Genomic DNA, 18,611 nt, shown 5'->3' with positions numbered 1-18,611 from the left:
CGAGGTCTTCAGATTCTGTGAACATTTCGAGGACTTCAATTAAGAACTTGCATTGCGTTCAATAAATTCTGCATTACCACAAGACCTGTGACTTAGATCCCAAGATTGCGGCCTGGACCTGTGCCCAGGGCTGGTCTTCCGATTAGAGATGTCGGCTTGGATGGTGGTGTCGCTGTCCTGGACGGGCGCCGGCGTCTCCACGGTTAAGCACTGCCTTATGATCGGCAGCTGCGAAAAGTCGTTCGTACAGGGCGGCCGCAAGGAGATAGCCAACAGCCAACCCTGGACGCTGGCCAGCCTCGAAGTGACTGACACGTCGGACGCGCTCCTCTTTTACACCGTCTACAGGTCGCCGCCAGGACGTGATCCCTTACCCAGCACGCGCTGGCTTCGAAGCACAGCACGCGTGGAGTATTTTGTTGCGCGAGCTATGGCTGCTCTTTTCCTATCCACTCATTTATTCAATGCAATAATTTCTTAAGTTTCTAATACATGCGTTGAACCGCGATTATTTAGAAACACTTTAGCGAGGTTTCTATTACGCTGGTACTTGCTCCGTCAGTCCCTCTCTAAAACCTCACTTAGAAAACATTGTCAAAAACAGGTCGCCGTCACGATTACCCTTACCCAACACGCGCTGAGTTCGTAGCACGGAGCGCGTGGATGTTTTGTTGCACGAGCTGTGAGCACAATTTTCGCTATCCGCTTATTTAGTCATGTAATATTTTAAGGTTTTAATACATACGTCGAACTGCGATCCTTAGGCACATGAGGTTTTATGACACACGTACCTGCTCCGTAAGGCGCTCTCTGAAACCTCACTTCAAAAACATTGTCGAAAGGTAGTTGTTAAAAGATGTCAATCGTACCGAAATGTCATTATCATCTTTTACCAACTACCTTATGGTCGGCGTTCTTCTTCCGACATATGAGTCTACTACACGATCAGACGAGATTTCGTCAAACCTTACGTTTCTTCCAGGAACATTCTTTCTGGGGCCTCTTAGGAGCCCTTGTACCACAGTGTTTGATCTCCGGAGTCCTGTAGTCACCTGTAGTCATATTCATCGCGATCACCCATAAATTTAGGAGCTTTGATAGCACGGTTTGAACTCAGGGCTCGTTGCGTTTACACCTCGAGACAGGGTAATGCATGAACCAACTGTTTTTTTTTTCAAGACATGTATTCTAATGCCCAAATCTATTTTACGTAAGAAACAGTCACCGCATTCTATTTGATCATCCGCTGCTTTGAATTCGTTACCGATTTAAACGCCATATCTGTAAAGGTCCTTTTATAAAATCCGGCGTCGGCGCTGTAAGCAAAAATAACGGGCATGGCGCTGGCAGTCGGTAACTGGCAGCTGGCATAGATGGGAATTGATTTTTCGATGGTTTGTGTGACTTAACAAGACAACATATGAGAAGGTTCGGACGAGCTGCCAGCTCTGATTGTACATTTGAAGTGGCAATGTGGAATGAGTATCAATCTTCCAGTCCTCTTCCTGAATGCCTAGTTAGCCACGCCATATCTAGGCGACGGAGGTAGGTTCATACCGATTTGCGAAAGCGGGGCTTTATATGTCGGGCTGTAGCCCACGTCATCGCTTCAGACCTTTAAAGGAGGAGTTTATAAGCATCCCTATAATTTTTTTTCTTGTGTGCTTGGTGACAAACATTTATTTGTTCAAGGAGGTGTTTGGACCGAGGCCCTATTGATCCAGGCCCTCACAAATCTAGGTGGAGCTCCTATTCCGGAGCCTAAAATGGCGTCTAACACCACTCGCGCCCTGGCGACCAAGGTCCGCTGGGACTGTAGGTCATGGCAGCTGAGCAGCGCCGCCTCCCAGGCCTCCCTAGAAGGGTGGGTAATAAAGTATTGGGAACGGTGGGGTTTGGATGGACAGGCCCAGACCACGTGGAAAACGTCCGAGAAGGTCGCTCCACACAGGCTGCAGCCCCCATCAAAGTCTGTATTGAAGTGCTTCAAGACTGCAGGGCACACCATTGTGGTGATGCATTGGATGTATAGTCCGTCAAGAATGTGGCGCCCGGATGGCGTTTGTGATAGGCGCGTGTATTGGCTGAAAAGATGAGCCTCTCGGAGTTCCTGATAGGTGCTGACCATCCGAAGGTCCAACAAACGCTGGTTTGGATGTGTCAATGGGGAGGTCAAGAGCTCGTTTGATAACTTTGCGGTGTATAACCTCGAGTTGGTCATCGTCATGTTTGCGCATGTGAAGGTAGGGGGTTGAGTAGAGAATTCTACTCGTAACGAATGCATGTGCCAGCCGCAAGGCATCTTTACTTCGTAACCCCCCACGCTTATTAGAGATCCGGCGGACCATACGGCCAACCTGGTCGTCATACATGCGAAGTTTTGTTAGTGTTGTGTCCGGTCTGCGTTTTGGTGAATAAAGAGACCGAAAATGCGGATCTCCTTGGCCTCTCTAATCGGACCCGATGGAAGTGTAAGGTGAATTGATGTGTCGTCCCGAGGGGAGGGACGGATGTGGACAAATTCTGATTTGGTGGGGGCACATTGCAGACCACAGTACGCAGCGTAAGCTTCCGCCACCTCCTCTGCCTGCTGTAGGCATGTTTTTATGTGTCCAAGATTACCTTCGGTTGCCCAGATAGAGATATCATCCGCATATATGGCATATCGGATGCCAGGCATAGAGTGTAATTTTGCGGAAAGGTTTTTCATTGCAAGGTTGAAGAGGAGAGGAGACAACACTGCGCCTTGTGGGGTACCCCGGGATCCGATGGTATAGGGTTCATGTTCCGTGTCTTGAATTCGTATTTAGGCGTGTCGAACCGTGAGAAATTGCGACATGTATAGATACGTGTTCTGACCACAGTTGGTATCTTGGAGATGATATAGTATCATTTCATGTTTGACGTTATCAAAGGCTCCTTTCAAATATAAGGCCAGGACTACATTGTCATTGTAAGGGAGTTCTTTAGGCTCGAATATGTCATGATGAATTTGAAGAAGGATATTTTGTGCGGATTTCAGTGGTCGGAAACCAAACATAGTGTCTACAAAAGTGTGATGTGTTTCGAGATAAGTGGACAACCTGTCTCTCACCATAGTCTCCATCAATTTGCGGATACAAGGATAGAGGGAGATAGGGCGCAGGTTTTCCACATCAATTGGCTTGCCTGCCTTAGAGATAAATGTCACTAGGGCTGTCTTTCAATCCTGGGGGAGAGGAAGCTCTCCTAGCCAGATTTGGTTGGTAAATCCAAGGAGGGTATGGTACGCTGCATCCGGAAGGTTCGCGAGAAGTTTGACGGAACCTTGTCTCAGCCCGGTGCAGTACCGCGCTTCATTTGGCTAGGGCCTCCTTCAAATCATGGAGCTGGAACGAGGCATCCAGCTGCAGATTTGCTTGGCCTGCGTATGAGCAATGGGAGATACGAGGGCCCACTGTGGTACAAAGATATATGTCACGCAGTGTTCGGGCCAACTATGTTACAGTACTGGTAAAGTTATGAATGGCACGGTGGAGATGCTGCATCGTTTCTGCACGTGTTTGACGTGTTTGAGAGGGGTCTATAAGTGCACGAAACAAACGCCACGTATTTGAACCGAAACAAGACCCCTCAAACTGTTGCATGACCAAGTGGAGGCTGTGCGTCTTGGATTCCGTCCGTGCAGCATTTGAGTACTTCAACTTCTGTCACGAGTCTTTTGCACGTTACTGGAGCAGAAATTGCCAACTGAATTTCTCCCATCACATTACGTCGATTTGATGCCATGGTCCTTTTCATATAATCGAATGCTCCACTGCTTTTAACATTAGACAGCCGTTTGCAGTACAGGAAAAGGTTTAGTAAGCCAGAATAATTACAGCGTTCGATGAAGTGGTCTATCAAAATTTAATAGGAATTGCTTCCAACATTCATTGGTATCCACACAAGAGCCAGAAGGGATGCTTTCAGCCCTACCAGTGCGAAATGGTATGATGAATGGAAAAATATTGTCTCGTAGCAATGAGCGTTATTATAGTCCTGTACTGTAGCGAATTTTGTATTGCGAATATATTGTTACGTGGAAGATTTACAGTCCCAAAGCTGTCCGCACAACTAACGTTGATGAGGGCACCGATTTCACAACACTCAGCGTCGTCGTCTTCTTCGAGTCTGTTGCACTTCTTCATCCTCATCACGAACAGCGAATACAGCTAAGTAACACTACCCCCCCCCCCCCCCCCCCCCCGCGGGAAAAGCACAGTCCCGGTGCGGTCTATGTTAGCGAAATAGAACGTTGATGATAGGGCTTTAGACGGGACATATGCACTATTTCGGAGGTTGGAGCTGTGGACGGGGACTTCGGAACCACAGATTCAACTTCGTAGGTGACGTCGGTCACGGGGCGCAAAACACGGTAAGGGCCAGTGTAACGGGGCAAAAGTTTTTCACACAAGCCCACTCAACGGCACGGGAGCCACAGCAAAACGAGAGATCCAGGAGTGTAGTGGACATCACGGTGGCGGCTGTCGTACCGGATCTTTTGAGAGTCTTGGGATGCAGAGAGCCTGGCATGAGCTATCCGGCGTGCATCATGAGCGCGGGTGACGGCATCACTGGTGTAAGTACTGGTGGCGTCTGCCGCGGGTAGAGAGGTGTCGAAGGGTAGTAGCGGGTGTCGGCCAAATAATAAATAAAATGGAACGTATCCAGCGGTAGAATGGACAGACGAATTGTAGGCGAATGTGACAAAGGGGAGATGAACGTCCCAATCTCGATGGTCGTCAGACACATACATGGCCAGCATGTCTGTGAGGGTACGGTTTAGACGTTCCGTGAGGCCGTTGGTCTGGGGGTGATATGCGGTGGTGAATGTGTGGCGGACGGAGCACGAACGGAGAATTTCGTCAACCACTCGCGACAGGAAACAGCAGCCACGGTCAGTTAGTAGTTCACGAGGAGCACCATGATGAAGAATTACGTTTTCTAGAAAGAAGTCAGCGACTTCTGTGGCGCAGCTGGTCGGGATGGCTCGGGTAATAGCGTACCGAGTAGCGTAATCGGTGGCGACGGCGATCCATTTGTTCCCCGAGGTGGAAACTGGAAAGGGGCCAAGGAGGTCAACGCCTATACGGGAAAACGGGTCAGTTGGTATGGGTATCGGCTGCATATGACCTGAAGGCAAAATTGTGGGCTTCTTTCGACGCTGACACAGTTCACATGCGGCAATGTACTGCTGGACAGAGCGGTAGAGCCCCGGCCAGTAGAAACGTCGGCGCAGGCTGTCGTATGTGCGAGAGACACCCAAGTGGCCAGCCGTGGGAGCATCATGGAACTGTTCAAGGATGGTGGAACGCAGGTGTTGGGGAACGACGAGCAAAAGGTCTGTGCCATCTGGCCGCATATTACGTCGGTATAGGGTGTTCTCGTGGAGCACAAATAAGGCGAGAGATGGGTCAGGGCGGTCGGAGGTAAGACGGAGGATAATGGAATGCAGAGAATGATCTAAGTGCTGTTCCTTGGCAATGTTGGCAAAGGCGGAGACAGGCAAGACATATGCATCATCGTCAGAGTCTGTAGGACTAAGGGAGTCGACGGGATGACGTGACAAACAGTCTGCATCTTGGTGAAGCCGGCCGGACTTGTAGACGACGGAAAAGGTGTATTCTTGTAATCGTAGCGCCCAGCGCCCCAAACGGCCATTAGGATCTTTGAGAGAGGAAAGCCAGCACAAGGCATGATGGTCTGTTATCACAGTAAAATGGTGGCCAAACAAATAAGGGCGGAATTTCGTAATAGCCCAGACAAGCGCCAGGCACTCTCTCTCTGTAATAGAATAATTTTGTGCGGGTGTTGAGAGGAGGCAGCTGGCATACGCAATCACCCTTGTACGGCCGTGTTGTCGCTGAGCGAGTATAGCTCCCATTCCATGGCCACTTGCGTCGGTACAGAGTTCAGTATTGGCGGAAGGGTTGAAGTGGGCCAAGACTGGTGGCGTAGTTAGAGCAGCAATAAGCTCCGAGAAAGCTGGAACTTTTTCAGGCCCCCAATAGAATGAAACGTCTTTCTTGAGGAGTTGGGTGAGCGGACGAGCAAGGACACTCGAAGTTCGGGACGAATCGTCGGAAATAAGAACATAGGCCAATAAAGCTTCGGACATCGCTGGATGAACGCGGAGTGGGAAAAGCTCTGACGGCACGTATCTTGTCAGGGTCAGGCTGAACACCGGAAGCATTAACCAAGTGACCAAGCACTTTGATTTCCCGATGGCGGAAACTGCATTTCTTTGAGTTGAGTTGAAGTTCGGCGCGGCGGAATAGCTCGAGAATGGTAGAAAGGCGAGAGAGGTGGCTGTCAAAAGTGGACGAGAAAACAATGACGTCGTCTAAGTAACAAAGACAAGTCGTCCACTTGAAGCCGCGCAGCAATGAGTCCATCATCCGTTCGAAAGTTGCAGGGGCGTTACATAGGCCAAAAGGCATGACTTTGAATTGATAAAGGCCGTCAGTGGTGATGAACGCTGTTTTTTCACGGTCTCTCTCGTCGACAGAAATCTGCCAGTAGCCGGAAGGAAGGTCGATGGATGCAAACTATCAAGCGCGTCGTCGATGCGCGGAAGAGGATATACATCTTTTTTGGTTATCTTATTCAAATGACGGTAGTCAACGCAGAATCTCCAACTGTTATCCTTCTTCTTGACCAACACGGCAGGGGATGCCCAGGGGCTACTGGAAGGCTCGATTATGTCGTTCGCTAACATCTTTTCGACCTCCGTTTGAATGACGCGTCGCTCGGCAAGCGAAACGCGATAGGGCCGCCTGTGAATAGGACTGGCGTCACCGGTGTCAATGCGGTGGGTGACAACTGTCGTTTGACCCAATGGGCGGGTACCGAAGTCGAAAAGGTCACTGTAGGTAAACAAAAGCTTGTGTAACACAGCGGCGAATTCAGGTTGCAGATCAGCTGCAATCATGCTGTTAAGCGGATCAGGGCGCGATGTGGACGACGAGGGGTTGTTGGCAGGGACGGCAGTTGTATGATCTGTAGACAGAGCTGAAATGGCACAACCGGTAATCGGGGACAGCGCAGCTAATGAAATTCCCTCGGACAAAGCAGAGGTGTGTGGAGATGTACGTGAGTGTAGAATTGGTGACTGTCATGCTTGGACGATATTTATGTTCTGCGTGGAAGAAAGTACTTTCTCCTTGGCAAAGAAGAGGAGTGGTGACGAGGAAGTGTGTGTTCAGATCCATATTACAGTTGGTAGTGTGCGCGTATGTTGTGTCTGTTTGCATCTTTTTTTGTGTTTGTTGCGCCACATTTCTGGGTGTCATAAACTTTGTCGATAAGTACCTTGGGCTTTGGTCGTGTCAACTGTAAACTGGCTGTTGCTAGATTTGATCTACTGAGTACATATTAGGAAGACTTCCTATGTTAGTGAGGGCAATTTAGTACTTCTAAAAGTATTTGCATACTGGTAGATAGCATACTGGTAGCGGCCTTCGCGGCAATAAATCTTATTGCTCCCCTCCCGAAACTGCAGGTGGCCGCGTACAACCTCTGGTCCGGCAGCTTCCTGTCAGGAGACGAGGCTATCGCCTACGGAATCTCCTACTCCTCCGGTATGTCGTGTCGGAATTTTACTTTTTCATCACTGCCTACAGTAGCCTGCTCGTGAAACCTTCTTCGTACGCGCACTGAGTCGTTGCAGCAATAAGCAAGTCATACTATGCGTAGCCAGCAAGAATTGTGAGGGATGCTTCGGCTGAGCAGGGACAAGTTGGATTAATGTGTATTATTAAAATTGAGCACTAAAATTTGCGGGGGCACTTTGGACCACTGAAGTGCGATGAAGCGAAAGTCGTTAGCCAGCAAGAGGGGGGCTGCTCTTGGCCCTACGGGGCTGGGACTGATAGGTCACCGCCGTTTGCGGGGGGGGGGGGGGGGGGCTAGCCTGCCAGCGGAGGTTAAACCTGTTTTAGGCCGTCATTGAACCCGCCACCGCTTCGGTGGTGGACGACGGCCGTTGCGACGCGCGTCTTTCTCTCTCCCTCTTCTCTAATTGTAACACTACGCCAGCAAGCTCGACTCGTCGCGTGTGCTCGTATGTTGCAGCCACAAATGGCAGGCGGTACGAAACCGTGGCAGGAGCTGCCAACCTGGGTCTCTCGATTCACTTGGGATGATTACGTCAGAATCAGCCTGCCAGGACTCTGGCTATTCAAGTTACCCCTATAGGCCCCTAAGACACCATCATACGGCTTGGTTAAAGCAGGGCTTTATACGTGGGCTGGTAGCCTACGCTATCGTGTCACACACTTAAAGGCCGAGCTTAAGTATCCCCATATTTAGATGCAATAAATGCCTTTTCCACTACCAAATAAACCGCCGGTGAACTCTGATGAGTTCAACGGAGCGTGCTACAACAGATGGCGCCGCTTTCGAAGCGGCTGCCATCTCTGTGTAAAACTGTGAGAGACGGAGGTCGTAGTAGCTCTCCCCACGTGCATCCAGGACCTCGTGCAGCAGCAGCTCGTGGCATAGACGCTCCTCGTGTTAAAAAAAAAAAAATCGGCCACGGCTATGGAGACCTCCACGAAAACATCCGCCGTCGGCCCGCTGCCTGACTGCTATGCTCAGGCGCACGTCTGCCGTGCGCATTCTCATCCCTGATTGAGGTACAAGAACGCAGATTTCTTTGTCGAAGGTTTTGTAATATGTTGCGCATTCATCAAATCGCTATGTTCATAATGCAACTTTTTTCTACTCTTTTACAGCACCGTTTCCTGTATGCTGCGAAGAGGCCGAGGATTTTCTTTGTACGCAGCAGCCCATGTCAGGGATCGCGGCATCGATCAACTCTCCATGATCATCGCCGCAATCCTCGTAAATGTCTACAGTAGAAGCATCGCTACAGCATCCAGGGCAGCATATAACCAGGCACTGTGTACGACGTAGTGCACTACTGTTGACGGTGCACGGCAAAGGGCCACGGACGAGTGCAGGGCATTGTGTTCGCCACGCCGTCTCGTCGCTGCGCATCCAAACGGCCCTTTTCAGGGCCGCCCCAATGTTTCCTGGCAGACCGCAGACCTGCACCTCCCGTACTCCTCTTCCCTCTCTACGTTGCACGTGGACCCCGCCGGGGTGGCGCAGTGGTTACGGCGCTCGACCACTGTTCCCAAAGACGCGGGATCGAATCCCGGCCTCGGCGACAGCTTTTCGATGGAGGCGAAAGGCAAGGCGCCCGTGTGCTGTGCGATGTCAGTGCACGTTAAAGAACCCCAGGTGGTCGAAATTACCGGAGTCCTCCACTACGGCGTCTCTCATAGCCTGAGTTGCTTTGGGACGTTAAACCCCACAAACCAACCAACCAACGTTGCACGTGGCTTCGTATCAATCGCCGCGGCCACCAAAATAACTTGCGCGCTAGGACTCTTTACCAGGCTGTACCTAAATACACGCATGCATAATCGTGTCAAATTTGATTTAATAAAGTGCTACAGTGCTTATTACCTGCTTCCCTCACGCATTCTTCCGAGTCTTCGTGCAGCAGCTGCAGAATACGTGGCAAGCGTCACTCTGCTGCCGCGACGAACGCTAAGCCCATACAACAGGCTTAACAGCTAGAGTATTCTCAGTGTGGTGCGGCTTTGTTCAGCGATGTTAATGGAAGTATCGACATTTTATATAACAACTGCATATTCGTCTTGAATATTGCTTCATAAAGTACTGTACTGCTTAATTCTCACTTACCTCGTGCATTCCACAGCTGCTGCAGCTAGCACTTGGCCAGCGTCGTTCTCTCCAGTGCTGCAGTGACGACAAACTAGGCCTCGCGATAGGCTACAATATACACCGCAGCTTTGTGCCGCTGTGTATTTTTTGTATTTGTGTATTTGTGTGTGTATAAAAGCTCAATTTCGAAGGTGATAGTCGCCATCCAAGGATCACTTAACTCGAGAGCACGGGAAAAGGCAGAAGTGTACGCACCTGGATTCGATGCCATGTACAACGCCGTGTCTTTTTTTTTTTTTTTTTTCACGAAAGCATCCTACGCGCTAGGCGTCCTAGACAAGGTTCAAGTGCAGTGCGCCTTTGTATAGTAACCATGTATGGGGTGAGCAGTTGCCATGTTTTCAGTTCACTTTTGTTGGCTGTTTCTTAAATAAAAATTGTCATTGGTCTCTGTGTCTAAAGAGCTGCTCTAGCCGAACCACGTACGTAGCGATGGATTGCACCGCGGCAGTATGGCTTTGTTCCAAGTTTAACAAAACAGTTGAGGCCAAATCAAAATCGGAAATGACCATTTCCAACTGGATATTGGCCCGCAGTCAACAATTTGGAGTCCAATTCAATGGCAACAGTTCAGCTCTGTGCCAACATTTCGTACAATTAAGGGAGTCGAAATTATGGAAATGGCATGCATTTGTGAACAGCAAACATGCTTCACATCCAATTAACATGTCATGCAATGCTAATATAAAAGCTCAATTCTATCGGGGAACTCTATGAAATCTGCTAGAGCATGGAGCACACGTTCGTAGAGATATTTTTTTTTTAATTACCAGCACTCGCAAAGGTATTGGAAAGAATTGAATCAAGTCCCATTCAAGGAATCAGATGAACAGTAACAAAAACAAATCATCCTTTATATATTTTGTTTAGTACCTCAATAAAGAGTATTAGGCACACTTTTGCTGAATTTGTACATAAATGACATAATTCATATTGACAACAGTGCTCAGCTCATCATGTATGCTGATAATAGTGTGTTTATTACTGGCTTTGATCTCAATGAGACTGTTTTACATTGAAATTATTTACTTGAAAAATCGTTTGCCTGGTCCAATTTTATGAAGAAATAAACACAGAAAAACTATTTTGTTTTGAGTCTGAAATAGAAAATGATATAAGAGATGGCTACCGATCTATAATAAACATATTGACCTTGTAGAAACTCGCATAAGTCTTAGTGTGAATTTTTTTCATTTGAGATAGGAAATTCATATAAACAACACTGCAAATAAAAAAAAAGATTTCTTCAATGAGTGAGCTTTACCGTGATGTGGTACTGTCCTTGCCTTTAATTATGCAAGTCCCCACAGATAAGGTATTGCAGTTTTATATGGGCAAGCACCACTAGAGCAAATATCAATAAAATGATAATTCTCAGTAAATTAAATGTGTGTTTCTTACATAACAGATATTGACTGCCGGTTTACGACATGACACCTCCGTGCAGAACACAGTATAATTATATTTAACTATGAATGCCACTTGTTGCATGTTTCCTATTTTTCTTTGCAGGACAATAAAAGCTTTCTTTGCTCGATGGCACTGCTGCAATTTAGAGCCACCCCGTTTTTAACTCAAAACTCCAACCTCTGGTTTCTCCCGCACTTTCACACTTGGTGCAACCTGCAATCAATAAAACACAATCTAATGGTCTCACTGAATGAACTTAAACAGGTATTCCCGAAATTGTGAAAACAGCTATGAATACACTTTATCAGAAATGTTGCAAAGTTAAAGAGCACTGCATAATCTGCATTGGAGCAATGCAAAAGAACGAATGCTACTGCAACATTACATCACCCTCCAACGATTGACACCACTCATTAACCTACACCACTTCTCAATTACTCACAACTGCTGCGGACATGATTTTGCAGACACGTTCTGCGGATGCGGTGTGCGGACGCGGTCTGTGGACAGAAATCCGTGAAATCTGTGCGTTTGCCAGCGCTGTGTTAATTTATTTTATGTTATCACTTATACTACTTGAGAATTCATTAAGTGTTCTATCAGTGTGTTGTGTTACCTAGCTTACAAGTTTCCTTATATCTTCTTTGCATGTGTTATTGTATGTATAATGCCTACAATAATGCCTCATGGGCGCTGTAGGTACTTACAATAAATAAATAAATAAATAAATAAATAAATAAATAAATAAATAAATAAATAAATAAATAAATAAATAAACATAGCGAAGTAATACTTTCGCATTAATAGATCTTCTAGACATAGGGTCTCGAATACTTGCACTTTTTTTTAAATAATGTGTAAATTTTTTTATCCTACTCTGCAGCTAGCGTCTGCTGCTCCTTTGTAAATAGGTCCAGGACCTAAGTGCATGAGTTGCTCTCTGAAACATTTAATTTACTTTGAAACAACCCAGGCAAAAATCCTAACTGATGTAAATGGTTTAAGGAACAAACTTCCAGTTCATACCAGTTGGATAACAATGGATCCCTAACTGGAATTCAACTGGGATCAACGTTCATGCGTATAAGGTACCCGTTACATGCGAGCCTTGCTACCTGTTGATGGTTTACAACTCAGAAAGAACACAAAAACGAGGGCACAAGTGCAGATAAGGCGCATGTTTGCAGTCTCCATGACCGGTTGTATTCGTTCCTCTGTATCCAATGAAAGCACTCCATTTCTAACCCCCAATGGCGTAGGTCTGCGACATCCGGTGCAATAACGCGGGGCAACCCCCCCCCCCCCCCCCCCCCCCCCCCCCCCTCTTCATAAACACACCTAAGCGCAATACCATCAACTACTTTGTCGTCAAGGCTTTCTTCGATTGGGGAAGTTCGTTTTTCGTATCACACAACATGGTGCAAGCCGAGGCATTTTTTTCCTTCATTTCTTAAGACTTCAACGTAACAAGCATACCCCACAACTGATAATAGCTATATTACGAGGGGCATACGTCATATTTTTTCTTTTCTTAAAAAAGGTGCATTTGTGAAGAATTAAGTAGAGGTTTTTGACAGATGAATTTCTAGATTGGGACCACTCAAATAAAAGGGCATATAAAAACCACAAGAATTGCAAACTTTGAGCATGTAGAAATACTTGGTAACACGCACAGTAACTAAAAAGTGGCAAACTGGCAGATGCGACCAGGATTATAACACGGTGCCATTGTGAACAATTTCGTTTACATCAGGCATAGCGCGCAGTGCCGGCAAAAGCCTTGAGAACTGGCCAATGTGCTGTATTGTAGTTCATATTTTTTATGCTTCCACAAACTCTTCATAAGGACTGTTGAAAGCTTTGAACATGCACAAGACAACTGCAATTACATCGGCCACAGTGACAAAGAATAAAGTAAATACGAACCAGCTAGAATGTTAGACTGAGCGTTCACATGCAAATATGGGCGTAGAAATGTCATTTGAGAAGTAAGTATGCTAATAGTGAAAGGACAACTCGAACACACAGAAGAGAACTGAAGTTACAAAAACAAACAAGCAGTCATAATTGAGGCCTTCAACAACTACGCTGTAAAAGACAAATTTTGCAGAGGGACAAGTGCATAATTAATCCTGCCGCACAAATGAAATAAGCATACCCCTCGATCAATTATAGAAATCGATTGTGTACAAAAAGTGGAAAACACCGAAGTCATCTTGCTCTGAGCAACTAATTTCAGATATTATAAATCTTGTTTTGAAAGCTGGTATTGATCTAAAGAGCATAAAGCAAAAAGAAAAACCGACATGCCAACATTTTCATTTGCCGGTCTTTAAGGCTTCAAAGCTGCTACTCGATTTGTCAAAATCAATGTTTTTTGCCAGCTCACCTACGAGAGATGATAATACAAGATCTGAAAGCGTCCACTGACCCATCATAGGTCCTCTTCCTCACAGGACACAACCTCCTCCTCTCACAGGATACAACAGACACTCATATATTAGGAATAGTTGCAGGCTGGGGAGAGGCTCTAGAAAATCTCAATCTGGGGAACTCCAATGCTGCCCAACTGTTGCCCCTCTTCGAGTCCAATGCTTGCCACTTTAATTTGAGGTGTCTCCTCAGCCAAGGCATTTCGATGAAATGTGTTCTATCAGACAGCTTGTTGTAGAAGGATGTAAGCTTCGGAATACATACTTTAAGGCTTGAGAGGTCCCTCAGTAGAATAAAAAAATACCTTCACTTCAAGAGGACCAGATATGTTCTGCGGCTTCTAAAATCGCTTTTGATTTAATGCAGAGCTCGGCATAAAATCTATCAGTGCAGTCAAGCATCACCCCTTTTATTTTCTTCCTCAATGAAAACCCTGAACCTCAGACACATTCTCCTACCATACTCTTTTTGAACTTCTGGTGCCTGTCCACTGATATTCTGAGCTCATTTGACTTTATGAATTTCTGCTCATTAGCCTTGCACACTGTGGCCACACATCATCTTTGAGAAAGAGCTTTAAATCATCCATCTTTGCCACCACTTTGTCAAGGTATAGGTGCTTTGTCTGCAAATGAAATTGTGCAGCATTTACTGCTTCAGGTACTGCATGCTATAGGTGCAAGCAACATAGAAAAGCAATGGCGCAGACTACTGTAGCCTCCATGCAAATAAAAAAGGTACCAATGAGCAGTGATGCCTTGCTAACAGAATACATTTAGTCTCAAAGTGGTCTTCAGCAGCAGAGTGATAGTGGGGGTTGTCAGGTTTGATTTCATGATGGACTGACTTGTATCTCTCACTTTAACAATAACCTTCTCTTACAGCAACAAAAGAGAGAAAGCATTCTCTTGAGGAAAAGAACTTAAGGCCCACAGTATTGCAGCATGTGAATTGCCTTGCATATAATTCTCTAACTGCACTCTTTGCATTACCACCCTCCCCCCCCCATTCCCAGCCACACTTTCCTGAGCACTGCACCCAGTGCAGTCCTCACACCCCTATAGGGACAGCAAGGTTTCTAACCCCTCCTTTATGCTAAAAAAATGCCTTTTTATATCTTGAAAAGCAATCCCACAATGTCTGGATAGCCCGAAATTCAGCAAATACTCGTTTTACTCATCTTTGCACCTTAGTAATGTATCAGAATTTTTTTTTTGCTGTTGACATATTAGTTGCATAAAAGGTGGCATATACCCAGAAAATTTTGTTAAAAATTGGCTATAGTGCATGCTACCTTTCTCTTTCATAAGTCTTTTGCAAACTGAAGTGGTGGACCACATTAACTTATTCTTCATTGCATTATGCCATCATTGTGCAATTAAAAAAGTGTCCACTTAGATATATTCACAAGTGCTATTTGATAAATAATTGTTTTTAAACTCTGAGGTTGCGTGAAAGAGATACTAAATGGAAGGAAAATAGTGTAGCACTTATGTAACTTTATATGTGTTTGTAAGTGTAAGGTATAGCTAAATAAGAATGTAAAGAATTTCTGGACTGCAAGAAATCAATGTAACGAATGACAAACATTTACTCAAGGCAATGAAAGTTATTAAAGCATTTCAATGTTTTTATGAACTAAAATAAAGGCAGTGTTTGAATATATAACAAACAAATTTGTGATGGCAGTCAGCAGTCTGTTTCAGGCTGCAGGTGCCGTTAAAAATCACAATTGACACATATGACGGATGCAAAACTTGTTGCCGTGAAAGAAATGCAGAAGACGTAAGACGCTGTTTATTACATATTAGACATGCGAAGGCATGACAAGCTGAAATGGTCCATGCGCTGCATTAGAACAAGCACTGTCATTAAAAGATGCATGCATCACATGGCTCTCAATTTGACAGCAAACATATGCTGACACTTACAAAACATACAATGCCATTACTCTTCATGTGATATACGCTGCAATATTTTCATGTTTTCTAAAGGCTACGCACAGTTCTGTACTACTTAAAAAGTACGCATCTTATAATGCTCCTATAGTTACCCATATATAACATGACCTTAGTAACAATGTACAACATTTCTTCTTGTTAGCCTGAAATCCTGAGGCGGAATGTTCTGAAATCCGGTTGTATTAATTGCGACTTTATGATATGCTCCATCAACTTTATTTGAGGTATGAAGGCATTATGCTCCAAGTGCAAGATAGGGATTTGCTTTATTAAACTTAATCTAAAACAAGCCCTGATCAATGTGAAATGACTTACATAGTTTTATAATAATCATAGCCCAAATTAGAATAGGATATTCATTAGGCACCTAATTGTTTTTAACAACAGGGTAACCAAAACAGGGAGAGGTCATCCTTTAATACTACGGCTTATTTAGTTGTTTTTTTTTCCCTAATCAACATATCACTCCCAGCATCACAATTCTGACCTAAAAAATTTGTAGAGTCGAATGACCTAGTACGTATCTCTATTCCCTTTGTCCTCAAAACTTTTTTTTTTGCCCCCTACAGACATGGACAAGCTAGCTATTGCAGCTAGGATGTGCTTATAATAGCGCCGGCGCCGCGGTGTTGCCTGCCGGCATCATATGCATTCGCCGGCGCATTAGTTTGGAGTGAGGAAATTAGGCCCTTTTTAGCCAATAAGAGCAGTCACCGAGCGCATTTCTGGTTAAAACAATTCATAATGAACTATTTCGCTTAGAAAAAGACCGAATTATATCGGGACGCGTGGCAACGGGACGGACGACCGTTGCCGACAGCCTGCGCACCTGAAAGACGTCGCACCGAGAAAGCTATTTTGCAAGGTAACGTTTTGCAAATATATACGAAATGTGCAGTTGTCGCTGGAAAATTCGCCCGGCCGGCCACACTGCTTTGGCGAACCTCGATTGTTTTTGTCGCCGAAAGGTCTCACACAGATCTCGATAAAGGAAAAGCAATTAAACTGTGATTTCCCCGGCAATTCGTGTGGTGTGACAAGCTGGTTCGGAAACCTCTTCGCGGCTCGAAGCGTGCATATGTTATTTGACGTCGCTGCCGTTTCCACGGTGTCCGCACTGCATGCAAGCTAGGCCTCGTGCCTCTCCGCCGACGGCCATCGGCTGGGCAGCTGCCGTTTGCTTGCGGCGCGCCGCCAACACCGCCGGCCATGCCGCCGGGTCGCGCGTTGGTCGCGCCCGGGCGCTCTGAAAAGCATGGGGAATCCAGGGACAGTCCAGGGAAAACACGTGCGCCCTACATCCGGACATGACATCGTAAAATATCACGTGAACCATGACGTTGTTGGTGACGTCATATATGACGTCACAAATTTTGGGCCAATCAGCGTTTCCAGCCGAGCTACCCCTAAACGCTTGTGTTCTACAAGGCGTCGCTAGTCGTTTCCTCCCTCCATGGCGTCGCTGGAGTGACGTGCTGCGCGCAAGTATAGATAGCGCAAGCGCCGGCGCCGGGCCGAGGAGACAGATGAAGAAAGGCAAGAGCGGTTGGCTAAGCAACGCGCCTATGTCGCAGAATGGCGAGCCCGGCGGCGTTCTGCAAGTTCAGTGAGCGAGAGTAGTTTCATGGACTCTCTGAATGCCGAAGAACCGTCTTTGAGTAGTGCAGAGCGATATAATTACCAAAGAAGAAAGCGCCGTGTAGAAGAGCGTGTTTATTGGAATAAACAAACAGTAGAAACCATATTGTGTCCAGAGTAAATCCTTTAGTTGCACAAAAGGCGAAGCCATGCCAAACCACCAGCAGAGCCAAGCGCAGCCAGGGAGGTATTGCTCTCGCAATCAGGTTTACCTAGGGCTAAGCCACAGCAAATTTTTTCACTGGGATATAGTACCAAAGAGCTTTAAAACAAAAACTACCCATCAATCCTTACGGCATCTGGTTTTTACCCGTACAAAGTGACGAGGTCCCATACGACATGAATATAGTGCTGGGCCTCCACAGCATTTGGAAAACGCGGATGGTATTTAGGCACGCCGAAGAAAACGTGCGATCAGTCAGGGACAACTTCATTGAAAGTCAAATTTCTCAGAGATGTTCTCCGCAGTGAGCCTGAGCAGCCTCAGTGAATGGATGTGATTGATGCATTTATCACAACGAAAACGATTTAATACAACGCCTAAAGGGACACTACGGCGGTTTTCAAATGTACCAGTACTATAGGAGTTTGAAGTAGATTATTTGTTGACCATGCCTGTAAAGTTATTTTTCCGATTTTGCATAGAACACCTGCGCAATCATCGACTGAAAGCGCGCAATTCAAATTTCCCGCGCCCCGCGTGACTGCTACAGAGGAGGAAAGCGGAGGGAGAAACCTCGCTTCTCTGGCCATCGTGACGTCACAGTGAGGAGCCGGAGGCATTCAGAGCCAACGGAGGGTGTTTTCGGCGTGCGCTGTTCCTCGTTTTGCGTGCGTTGCGGACGTACAAACACATCAACGTAGTGTTGTGCACCTGATACAACATAGCTTTGCATGTGTTCGGATGCACGAACAGCTGTGGACGCCACGATGTAATCTTCCATTGTATTAAAAGCTCGGGGCGCAATGCGGCGTTGCTGAGAAGAGAAATGAATTCAAGCCGACCAAAGGAAACATTCTACTCGGAGCATTTTCGTAATTGACACTACATGCAGTTTGCAGTTTGTTCCTAATGCGATTTTTATAGGGCTTTGACAAAAAGGCATGGCTGAACGATGACGCGGTTCCTTCTGTTTCCTTGTACAAAACAGTTGGGACAGTCATCTGCGATCCGTTCATGGACTGCAATTTCATGATGGGATGGTCAGACAGCATCGGCGCATGGTTGTATTCGCGTGTCTCGTTTTTTTTTTTTTGTTCAGCTTCTGTACTAAACATGGGCAACGCACGAGCTGATGATTTTCGCGAACTAGAAGATGATTAAAAAGAGCCCACTGCTGTGTCGAAGCTAGGTTGTGAAGACTGCGAAATCTTTTCCAGCACGGCACGTGC

General features: G+C 46.2%; 1 protein-coding gene across 1 annotated transcript in view; it reads left to right on the top strand.

The window, feature by feature from the left end:
• The window catches only part of LOC146186841 (uncharacterized), a 50,511-nt gene that overhangs the window by 5,473 nt on the left and 26,427 nt on the right, over positions 1 to 18,611 (top strand). The window contains exons 3-5 of the mRNA XM_084608123.1: positions 129 to 362; positions 1,741 to 1,802; positions 7,523 to 7,601. Of these exons, the coding sequence (XP_084464249.1) occupies positions 129 to 362; positions 1,741 to 1,802; positions 7,523 to 7,601 (375 nt within the window). The remainder of the gene's footprint in view (positions 1 to 128; positions 363 to 1,740; positions 1,803 to 7,522; positions 7,602 to 18,611) is intronic.

This window comes from Amblyomma maculatum, chromosome 6 (genome assembly GCF_055883805.1).
Source record: "Amblyomma maculatum isolate TAMU_Amacu chromosome 6, ASM5588380v1, whole genome shotgun sequence".
NCBI classification, from domain to species: Eukaryota; Metazoa; Arthropoda; class Arachnida; order Ixodida; family Ixodidae; genus Amblyomma; species Amblyomma maculatum.
This window is presented reverse-complemented; position numbering and strand designations above follow the sequence as displayed.